Genomic DNA, 13,032 nt, shown 5'->3' with positions numbered 1-13,032 from the left:
TATGTATGGCGTGGCTGACACTGAGTGATTCACTATACCAAAGGGTTTGTTTTATAGTAGACTGGCTCCCACGAAGGTGGCACTCACTAAAAGTGTGTCTACTCCACCCAGATTAATTTCACAGCTACCTCTGACGGTAGCCTAATAGCCATTCTATCATTATATTATCACAATGTACTTTCTTTCCGGGAAGCCAATTGGCACTTACAGCAGTACATACTATTAACTGCTAACAGGCATGGGAATTAATATTTCTGCAAGTCAACAAATTAATCGATTGTTAACTTCAGTGAAACAAACTTATAATACATGTGCATGGGAATACATGTGTTGTTTTTGATAAGGTCAAACAAGAACATGTAACTTCTTCGGTTTGTTGTGATTTTTTACTTACCTACATTGCTACCAAGAAACATTACTGTCAGTAAATGGGGATATGTAGTCTCAAGTGCTAGACACAGCGATTTAAAGGCTTGGTTCCCTTTCGATGGCAAAATATCGAGTAATTTCTCCACCTTTCCATGAGAAGTTGTTATTCGTGCGATTTCTTCTGTGTCTTGTGCGCTCAAAACACCCGAGTTCTGCAGTATGGGATACAACCGTTCCACTTCAACCGACTGCACGAACTTCGCTCGATGGCACATCAGCAGTTCATTGTGTTTGTTCTCCATCTTCCCGAACATGCAAAAATCTTACTAAGTTTCCAAAAACATCGAAAAGTTCAACCGATCCAATAAAAGAGCAAGCGGTCACATTTACAGTTCAGAGTCACGGCAGCCATCTTGGCAGCTCAGCTGAGTGGAAAAGGTACACACGTAACAAATAATTCAGTGACACGCCGACTTTCTGAGAATTTAAGCACCAACTTGAATGAATACACACATTTCTTAGACATACGTTCACCTCTCCAACAAATTTCAGTTCTCAAACCTAAGCCGATCGCCATATATCGGGTCGAATTCGAAGCGATTGCAGCTACGCAAACGATACCCTTTCGCCATCTTTCTCATTTGGCATGGTAATGATAACAGCTGCCGTATGTCAATCAAACTGCGTGAGGTCCATATATGGAAAACAGGTGTTAATTACACTTCCTTAATAGGTGATACCACGCCCATTTTACAGGTAACTTCCGTATAACTTACTAAATATTACTTTGATCTCAAACCAATGCCGCGGTTTTTCAGAAGTTTTCTGGTTTTCATTTAAGCAAAAGTGAATTATTCAAATTATGCGGCAGGTCTGCGAGTTCCCTGTTCAAAAACTAAGAAGCAGATACAACCAGTTAAGTTATATTTCAAAAATTATTTTTAAAAGTTTTTCTTTCTGTTTTTCAGAAAAAAACAACCACATTAATATCCAGGCGCATCGAAGTGTCTTCGTTGGAGACCCCTCGTGGTGTGTTTTCTTTGTCCTACAATTTTGAGAAAGTTTTTCAAAAAATCAATACTATTCGTACTATTTGTATTAGACGTTACAGTGACGGGTGACGTCACACCGACTGTTTATTGACATTTGCAATGTTGGCCATGTACTTGTATCATGATTTGCTATACCCTCCCTGGATAGCCTATGACATGAATGACATTGCCAGCGTTCAGTAGTTTTGTGAACATGAACAAGGACGCCACCTATTATATCCGATTATGCATAGAAATGGAACATAAGGCAAGGCGAACTGACATCAATGTTTCAGTGTTCCGTACACAGCGGCACATCTAGCGTTCTGATGCTAATTTTCAAAGATTTCTACTGACATGTTGGTTCTTTTTTATTGTTCACAGTGACTGTTGCGTTTCTAAATCTCAGAATCACCCAAATTTGAATTTGACATGCCGTTGACATGCTGTCGCCAGTACTTTAGGGTGATTCTCTCTGGCACATTATTTATATCATTTGCAAATGTTTACTTAAAATTTTCGAGTAGCAATCATTAACATGTCAAATGTAGAATGAATCTATCTTCAGTGTAACCATAGACGCTACAATATTGTAAGGTTTATGTAGTGGCATACGAACTGAACATATTACGAAGATATCACGTTTAAAAGAACCATTTAATTTCCGGAACCTAGCAACCGTCGTTACCTTGACATCGTTACTTGGGGATCAGTGATTACTACGCACCAACTATACTGTGTTGGAAATTTACTATTTATACTATTATTCAATATTTAAGCAATTCAAGTGATAATGCTTCAATTCAAAACACTCCCAGACAGTGTGTCTCATTGACTTCTCGAAGATGAAATCCCTCCTGTTACCCGTAATTGTACTCAACGTGCGAGTTACTGTCGCGTATTTGTCGTAGTATCATGACATCACTGCCTGATTTCGCACTCTTGATATCTTTGTTTTCTGACATTTTTTTTCAATTCGGGTATTACTCAAAGTAATCAGCAATAATACTTTATTTTGTTGCATTATAAGCCATCCTGAAAATGTTTAAAGTCACGGTGAAAACAAAAACACAATTGCTACAATTATTTATATATATATATATTTCAATTCGAGTACAATCATAAGATGAGCATCGTTTGTTGTTGTTATTGTTGACATATCCTCTATTGTATATAAGATCTCAGTGCAAGTTCGTTCCCAATAATGACGGGAAGAAACTTTCGTGACACGTAGATACTAGTGTCTCTATGTATCTGTGAAGAGATGCACATAATTCGTTCTTCGTTTGTTAGTTAGTTCAGTTTGTTGTTTGGGTGCTATGCTGTTTTTTTAATAATTATCATTGGTTCATATTTAACGTTATGTATTTTTTATTGAGAAAGATTGCAAATCCAAATGAAGATAAAATTGCAATAAATAAATAATACAATTACTAAGAGTTTCAGTGGAACACAGGTATTTTGCTGCTAAATTACATATTTCAATGTACAACGAATCCACGTCGTTGGGATTATAAGAGGATTTTCCTATTTTGTAAGTGATTAAACGTTAAAAAGCGTTTTCATCTATAAGCGATATATATACATGCACTTAAAGCGCGCCAACATTGTAACAATTTATAGTAGCCGTCCTGATATAAGGTAAAGTAAAACTAAACTGCACTACTGTTCGTTTTATTGTGTAACATTGAATAATGTAAGATGGTGAAATAAATATTACTACTAGTATGTGACGAGTGTGGCTATCCCATAGTGCATCTCACTTATGTGAACAATAGAGGGATGATATTTCCCAGTCTATACCAATGATACCATTTTCACGACCCTCTCGACAAATGTCACATTTTTGATGACCTACAAAAATATTAACGTAAACATTTCACTTGCTAAATTTATCAAAATAAAACTGATGCAAGACAGCAACACCTCGATTTGTAGATATATTTGATAGTGTTTACTTCGTTCATTTTTGTTTGTTTATAATATTATACTGTATTTTTTTCTTTTTTTTATGTAATCATTAAATTCCTCCTGTGAATTGTTTTTATGTGTTCTCAATAAAAGAAGGTCACTTGATGTCATCATTCGGTGTGGTTCATTGCAGGTGATGTCACCATTATATGTGTTCACGTGATGTCACCACTATATGTGTTTAAGGTGATGTCATCATTTTTCTCTCTTCCACAAAGATATTAGCACGAATGACTCAACAAAGCAACCAAACCCATTGTCTTGTTGACCACCCCTATTAAATATTATTATTTCTGAATCTACATAAGTCATAATAATTGAGATGTATGTGTCGAGTGTACTGTGAAATCTCACATTGTTTATCACGTGAGTAAACATACCATGGCTGATATTGTTTGTTGCTAGAACAGTCTTGATAACCGTGGCCGGTGTCATTGTCCTGTGCTACATCCCTCAGGACGTCCTCATTATCATTTTTAACAATGAGGGGCGTTGATGCACAATCGTGAGAGAACTTGTTTATTTATTTATTTGAGACAACACTGATTAGAAATAGTACAGTATTAGGGTGAATACTCATATCTATGGCTATTTATGTGTATACTAGAATCATGGAGCCCTTTCTCGCTCTATACTAGAATATAGCATGGATGTCAAAATGAATATACATATTCAGCAAAGGGCGTATGCGATCAGTAAGGGATACCCCCAGCAAGAAAAAATGACTCTGGCCATATGCACTGAATGTCAAACACCGATCTGATAAGAAGGTGTTTTTTTATTGTTTTCGAACATTTCAAACCATGTATGACACGTTAGGCGCCCCATGATTGGCTATAACTGGTGAGTATGGACTATTAGTAGCCAATCAGGATCAATTTTGAAAGATTTCAAGTGCAATGACTCATCGTTATTTTCTTTAAATCTTGAGTCATAACTTGATCAGATGTGTTGTTATTCCTGTCTAGTTTGAACGACTAAGTGAGAGAAGTCGTGATTTCGTTGTTTGTATACGTCATCGCTATTGATCGCTTTAGATTTATTGAACAGTTCCCGACTATATTTATAAACAATTTGTCGTTATGCCTCAAGAGGGCGCTGTCAGAGACACCGTTTGATTTGTTCATAAGATAAGATAACTTTATTGACATTATTTTTTCTATAGAAGATGAACATAGTCAAGTGAAATAAAAAAAAAAGTAAAAAGGATAATCAAAAAATTAAAATAACAGATTAATTAAAAGGCAATTAAAAGGTAGTGCAGAATCAGGTGTTTTATTAATACACACCTGTTTGCATTATAAACACACCAAGCTTAATGTGGCAGTTTGTCATAATGTAAAGAAATTTATCGGGATGATCCATTGAAATAAAATTAGGATTATCCTTATGTAAGCCTGTAAAAAGTATCTGCCTCATTTTATTGTGCTGTGGGCAGTCCATAATGTAATGGTACTCATCCTCAACTGAGTTATTGTCACATCTTGTGCAGATTCTGTGTTCCAGTTTTGTTTTTGGTCTAGTATACCCCCCTTTCTCAATCATAAGCTGATGGTCACTAATTCTTAATTTACAAATATATTTTATATATTTTGAATTATTCACATCCATCAAATACTTTTCCATTTTGAAGTTTGTTTTAAACTTCTTGTAGGTGCGAAGTTTGTTGAGCCCTCCTGAATCAGATTTTTCTAAATTAATGTCACTCTTCCACTTTTTTGAATAATCATCTTCTATTTTTTCTAAAACTCCCTTCACACTTTTACTATCCCCCTTCCAGTAATCATTAATATTATCAACACCAGTTATTTGACTGATTGTTGTTGCCTTTATATAAATTTTCTTTTGCCAAATCAAACTTTCCATTTGGCTTAAACTCCATACCTAAAAATTTATAACTACTCACAATATCAATTTCTATATTATTATAATAAAAATTGTATTTATGATTGAGCAACCTACCATTTTTGTTAAAGACGATTACTTTGGTTTTGGAAGTGTTTACTTCCAAATTCCAATCAGTGCAATAGGAATGTAGCTTAGTAAAACAATTTTGTAACCCTTCCTCTGTTTCAGAGAGTAATACTAAGTCATCTGCATAAAGTAGGCTACGTATTGATGACTTTCCAATTTTAACAGGCTGACATGTCTCATCCAATTTATCTGGGAAATCATTTAATAAAAGATTGAACAATATGGGGCTAATGTTACAACCTTGTCTGACACCTCTGAGTGATTTAAACTGATTGGTAATACCATTACATGTATTTAGTTTTATGTCATAGTTGACATCTTCATACATATTTTTAATTACATTATATAATTTACCATTGATATTGTTTTTCAGCATTTTATAATAAAGCCCTTTACGCCATACACTATCAAAGGCTTTTTTAAGGTCTACAAAACCAACAAATAGTTTACCACCCTTTTTTTTATTATTTATTATTTTTATTTTTCATATGTAGCTCTCTTCGCCAATATTACATACTTTGCTAGTATCGGTACTTTATGTTATTCGAATTGTTATTGACATTGTGAGAAGCATTTTAAAAGATAATATTGGTTCTTAATATTATCATATCAATATAAAGATATATCTTTCTCCCTTCGCAGATCGACGATGTTCGTGTTTCACCACAGTGCTATACCATTTTCTCCGCCAATTTCGATTTTGTTGCACTCAATAATTAAACTAACGAAAAGGGAATAAATTGTTTTCATTAATAAGAAGCCGTGCTCTTTCACTTTCATGTAATTGATCGAGCAACTGTTAATTCAGATTTATCGTATGCGGGCGCTATATAATCAGTCGGCGTATGTATCAGCTGGGGTGTTCTTTCTATAATATAGGTCTCATTTATTCGGCCGAAGCCTCAACATTAACCTGTTGGCCATAGCGTGTCAGTGTTTACAAACAAGCGTCCACCCACAAGCCTTTGCGGTTTCAGTGCGTGTTGTTAGCGTCGCTTGGGACTCAATTCCCGCGCGTGCGCAGATGACAACCCTCCCGCTTTAACAGTCAGGCTAATTTTATACACAGAGCTGTTGGTTGAAAAGGTTACATACTCAGCTAGTGTCTGGTTTTCTTCTGAGAAATAAAGGAAAATGCCGAAATGAAAGTGAAACCACATGTATATAGGCACTGTATATGTGTTTACTTTACGAATTCACTACTTAAAATAACTATCAGACTAGTTTTGTCCACTTTTGTGAGTAGCCAGTTCTGTCCACTCATGGAACTAGTTCCATGGTCCACTCTTGTAAGTAACCTCAGACAACTAATACATTATTAATACATTATTAGGTGTCTGAGAAGTAACGGAGAAACACTGACACTGAGGTTGTGGTCCTCGGCGATTCTTGACAACATTGATCTGAGAACGACTGGTTTTGCCCCGGGAGAATTCTGAATCACACTCTTAAAAGAGAGGGATACTACTGTTTATGGGGTATATTTTAACGTCCTGATTTTCATTTAGTTCTGGAAGTACAAAACTATCTGATTGCAGATGGAAGCAGAATACCCCTATTTTCGATGTGATGGACTACATTTTTCAGGCGAACTTGTATATAAGCTTTGTTTAAAAAAAAACGGCCATAACACAAGAAAGTTAACTAGCCAATAATTGCCGAAACCTAGTGTGAAAACTAATTACTTGAGAGTAAGTAAAATAATGATATTTACAAACATCGACCCGGGCTGCGGCATTAATCGTTTTCTTCATGTAGGATTCGAGGTAAAATGCATTGACATTTACTAACATTCATTATAAATTGTCGAAGGTCTATGTCGCGCCCTCTAGCGAAGCGCTTATGTGACGTAAATTGGAGTCGCTATTGTTTTGATCCGTGGCTGCCCGACAACTTGAGCTTTTCTAAATGACAGACTACTTTTATAATACAATCAAAGATTATCTATTTGAACAATATTGCTTACACCAATTCCTACACCATTGTGACGTCACAGGGAGCTACATCACGGCTAAAGTGCGCGACATATTACAAGTCTCCTTGACTATCATGTGCAAAGCACACAGTGGGAGTCATCGTGGTTACCCTGTCTGTATGTACGTATGTGTGTGTGACTGTGTAAATATGTATGTATATCTCAAGAACCAAACTTGCTATATATGTGCACTAGATAATACACAAACTCTATTATCTTTTGGTACAAATCTATGATTATTTATTATTAGTACCTAATTTACAAAGTAATTATTGAATTGTGATATCTCAAAACTATTCAACAGATTCAAATGAAACTTGCTACATATATGATTTATTCCTTGAATATTAAATATCCAATTTGCATAATTATTAGCTAAATGTTTTTCAGCTTTTCCATCAAGATTGATATTATCAACTTCGATTAATATTTGAACTTTCCGTTGATCAGATTGCTCATTTATCGTGAGTGCGAATCGCAAAAAGCAAAGTCGTATCAACCGACATGTTTCTTGTTTAATATACTAATCTTAAACCTTAATACTTCCTATATCAATTGGATGCCTTTAGTAGTTGCCTCCAATGCCCTCTGCTTACGGACGTTCTTTCTATGCTTCATATGATTTGATTTTCCAATTAGCGTCCAGAAATATTCAGCGTTCAGTCACACAGGTCACATAGTATCAGTCACGCTACTATTTGATGATTGCAGTATGTCAGTTAACATCGTGGTCAACCCATGATTGCCACCTCAGTGTTACGCACGAATGACAACCGATATGGGCCAATTCGTGCTCTCGTCTTCTGTTTCTAGAACATGCACATTAAAAATAGATCACCAGTTGGGAATTCACAAGTCACTGTTAACTACTGATTCTAAATAAATCAACTGTCGCCATAGGGCAACGTTATACTCGCATGGAATTAGTTATCAATATGCAGACAGCATAAACATGTAATTTACGTAGGTTTATGCGTACGTGAGTTAAATTAGATTTCACTCTAGACGCAGTAAACATAACCACTCGAAGTCCTTTATCATGGAAGTTGATTAATTAATTTGAGAATAAGAATATGACAATAACTTTTAAGTTTGAGGGTCAATTAGTCGATATATATCTGACAACAAAGAATACATAAATACATATTTGTTTGCCTTGAATAAATTGAAAATGTAACAACTAGTCTAGTCACCTTCCACCATCTTTGGCTTTTATACATAAATCTGACTAAAATTGTTCCAAAATGATGGTCACTGATCACATTAGACAGGTAAGTCACATTATATGTAAATTTCATTGAAACCGTACAAAGGTCACGTGGCTACGAAGGACACATTGTCAATAGCACAGGCTTGACAGTACATGTTACGTTTTGTGGGCGTGAGGGGTGACAACCATTTAAAGGATTTCTACATATAAACTCAGACTAGTATTACTAGTCTGAGATATAAACTAGTACATTTTATTTGGGAGAGGTATGAACGGCCGCAACACAAATCTAATGCACTCCTGGCATCGCAAACAATGCATTTTTTTTTTACTTGAATAATAAAAAAGAACTGTAGGATTATCTATCAGACATTTCTTCAAATTACTCAGAATGCAGACAATCACGTTGATTAGATATTCTCTGTACAAACACTACACAGTGTTGACATAATACATCTCCGACACAAACGCCATGGAATTCTATAAGAGGCACTCAGTTATTCAAGTAGCAAGGCGTACGCTGTATCCAACATCACAGAATGGTTTCAATTGATGCGTGCATAAAACAACAAGCGGCTGTTTTTTGTTAAAAAAAGTTTATGATCGAAACTGAAAAAGCCATATATTAGTATATGTACATTTGTCAAATAATATTTATTTAAACTAATTGTAATTGTTTTTAAATGACGATAATAAGGCTGAATTGTTTGCATATGAATGGATGAGGACGGAACCGATGTTACACTACACGTATATTGCCAATGCAATGTATGCGCCTAATGTGGACTAATCACAAAAATAACCAATATTTTAGTAAGTAAATAGTGTGCAAAATCCCCCCCCCTGATATAGGTGGTGGGTATCAGATGTTAGGACGTCATTATAGTGTATACTTCATATTTGACATGGAAATACAAATACCCAGCGGTATTATATGGGGGAAAGAAAGTTTGATATATGCCTATACGGTTAGCCTGTAACATAAAGGTCAACTGTGATCAGCTCAAAGGTATTTATTCTGGAATACGGCTTTACTATTTAATCATTGTACGCTTATACATACTCACGGGTCTGGGCGAATCCTAGTGCAATAATTTGTTCCAAGGGAACTTGTGGTAAATTCAAAAATATTTAGGGATAAGGTAATGATGATTAGCACGAAATGTTTTTCCCCCATCGAAATTAAATATTATTCGATACGGCCACCGCCATCTTGTCGCCAACTCTTAGAAATGTAAGCGTGGAAATTGCCCATAACAAATCTCAATTTTATTACCTAGTATATCATAATAAAATTCACTATTTTTAATACACCTATGACATTTATGGTCGTACAATATCACTTTTGTCAGTTCTGCGCATGATCTGCTTGCACAGGAAAACCGCAACATTTGCCAGAAAACTCTACGACACACCAAATAAACATACGATGCATGCAAAGCTTAACTACCGGTTTTTACGTATAATCCTGTGTATACACTGAACACACTGTTTGCATACGTATGTTCATGGAGATAGAATGATAAAATATAGTTTCGCAAGTTTTTGACCACTTTTGATAACAGTGCCCGAGCACAGGTAGGCCGAATAGCGCCACCTATGGCAGCAGGAAGGTCAATAGTCATCGTATCCAGGTATTTCATCAAACATACAAATACACTGTTCAATTTGAATTAATAGTACGTACTCAATAATTATTTCGTCATAAGAATACTACTGTTTTAAGATAAAAAGAAACAATGAATCAAAAATCAAGTTATGTAAATTGCATTATAGAAGGAAATTTCCATTTGAATACTATTATAATAATGAAAAAATATTATCACTAAGCTTTTTTGAAAATGTAACAAAATCAGAATTAATGTAAATGTCCAGGCATGGCCAATATGACCATTTTCTAAGAAATTTCAGACTATAACCTTGTTGAAAAAAATGTTGTTTCACAGACGTGGCATTAATTTATACACTAACCAATTCTAACTTAATCTCATGCTCATTTTAAGAATTTAATTAAACTTTTTTTTGTATCTTGTACACGTTCTGACCGTAATATTGAAATAATCACACCGAAATAAAATGCTATAATAATTTATAATTAATTCAATATATGCCAGACTGTTTAATTGCAATGCTCAATAAATAAATGGTTCTTTTATTAAGTCACATTCAGCCAATATTGACGCAATGTGCATAGTAATATCATGGTGTATCTAGCTGTTCCCGTCGATCGATACAATGATAGCTTTCTTGTGACAGGTCTATATCTGTGTTTGATTGGAGATTGTTATGCTCTATTAGTATCACGATGGCTGGTTTTTCACAATTGCATTAAACTGATTAAATTACCACTGCTAACAGTAACGTATCACTGAACAGAATGTTGATATGACGGTTTTACATTTATTGCTGTGAATTGTGGTCAAGGTGCCCGGTATTCACGGTGATGTTACAAAACAGTCAGCCAGAGGGTTTTGACCTGGTGACAGCGCCCCCTCAAGTTCGCTTGTAAGAATAAATGTCAAGGATAATGAGAAATTGTGGTATTAAATTCTTCAATTGATTCCAGTTGAGTAATTTACTCTGTATTTATAATTATCTTTATTTATGTTTTGAGTTTTTGCATCCTCATCATTACTGTTATAGAGTATTTGTATGAAAACATAATTATATAAAATACATGCGCAATAACGCAATTTTGCTTGTCTTTTATTTAGTAAATATTTATCACTAGTAATTATTGAATATTGCTAGAACGATAGCCTACCATTGAATCCGATGAAAACCACTCAGTTGATAAGAATCTCAGTTACAGAAATGGAATAGAACTGGAAAACCTTGCACGCCCACTCGACACGCCCACCACAAGCCACATTTTATTAGACCATAATACGATATTGTGAACATGAAAACACATATCATAGATGATTATTATCAGTATTGATATATATCACAACATATGATATGATATGATATTGTCGGGATATACACACGTGATCACGTGAGGTGTCACAGTCGTTACCCAACACGCAATGAACTCAATAGTAAGTGTCTCAATTACAGGGCGATTCCATTTCTAATCGCGGGGAACGTATCCAGGAAGCGAATGAAACTATCAAGCATGTATACAAACTTTGTAATAAAAAAACACATATTTATATTTGTATTGGTACATGACGAGTGTTATCAGGTAGGTGTCAAAAAAAATGTATTTCGAACAAATATTAAAATCATTATTTTTTCCATAGGATATCGAATATTACAATCTTTATGTTCTCACCGAGTATGACCCATCTACACACAGGGCGGGTCACAGACACCCCGAAACACAAACACACACACACACATATATACAATTAAATATGACAACATCAGATTTTAATCAGATTGATTGAACCAATCAGTCGAGTGCAACAACAATAAATCAGCACCTGTTTGTAAATAAATAGTAGATTCAATAGTTTGCCGTTGTTTGAGTACTTACTAGCCAACATGATTTATCATATTAAATCTTAAAGAGCATTATCATATTAAATAATTATCACATTATATTATTATCATGACGTTCCTTATTATTTTGTTATCATGATGTGCGATATTATATGATATAATACTTATAATATTCTCTTTCATATTATATAATCCATAATCACAATATTTCTTATGTTCTCAATCATATATCACTATCATAATGCTCATCATACTTATATCACAATGTTCATTTCTATATTATATTCTCATCATAACATTTCCTATCATATTTTAATAAGCCACGTTAATAATAATTAGGGTCTATATCATTAATATAAGATTAGAAGTTAGTTTTATTGTGACTTATACGTGACGTAACTTTCCTTTTTTTTTTTACATATAATAAGAGGTTCGTACAAAGGGTAAACGTCGTTAGTAGTTGCCATGGCAAGGAGGACATAAATCATTTATTTTGGTTGGTGTATCAAACTATTAATGGATTAATCCTGATGTATTTGGCCGATTATTTATATTTTTAACCAATTATGAATAATATTGTGATTATAGACCAGAATTATTTATAAATAGTGTTCAGTACTATCTGGTCACGTGTCAGTGCACTGCTACGCATCTTCGGTGGCCAGGGTTCAATTAAGCGACCGTCGTCACGATCTCACCACTATAGGGAAGGCCAATATGGAGTGCGACGACAATTTGTGTTACTTTTCATTTGATTGCCAATTAAATTTTGTCACGAGCGTTATTAATTTCACCGAACACATTCATTTTACATATTTCTATATTATTTTAAATAATTTTAATAAAAAATAATGCGATCAAATCATGCAGGTTTTATTTTGTGAAAGGTGACAAAAATGTCGACTTTCTTTGGCGCTGAGGGCGTTCATGCATCGCACATTATTTGGAATAATTACAGCATGTTGAGATTTTTGAACAACCAGGGTTTCGTCTCAGATGTTCCTCTGGTAGAAATCGAACGCTGTCAATGTGTACTTCAACACGCGTTATTGATT

General features: G+C 34.6%; 1 protein-coding gene across 1 annotated transcript in view; it reads right to left on the bottom strand.

The window, feature by feature from the left end:
• The window catches only part of LOC102809660 (disks large homolog 5-like), a 76,977-nt gene extending 75,971 nt beyond the window's left edge, over positions 1–1,006 (bottom strand). The window contains exon 1 of the mRNA XM_085493893.1: positions 395–1,006. Coding sequence (XP_085350019.1) covers positions 395–683 — 289 coding nt within the window. The 5' untranslated portion in view covers positions 684–1,006. The remainder of the gene's footprint in view (positions 1–394) is intronic.
• Positions 1,007–13,032: the final 12,026 nt, after the last annotated feature.

Source organism: Saccoglossus kowalevskii, chromosome 19 (genome assembly GCF_978046115.1).
Source record: "Saccoglossus kowalevskii chromosome 19, keSacKowa6.1, whole genome shotgun sequence".
NCBI lineage: Eukaryota > Metazoa > Hemichordata > Enteropneusta > Harrimaniidae > Saccoglossus > Saccoglossus kowalevskii.
This window is presented reverse-complemented; position numbering and strand designations above follow the sequence as displayed.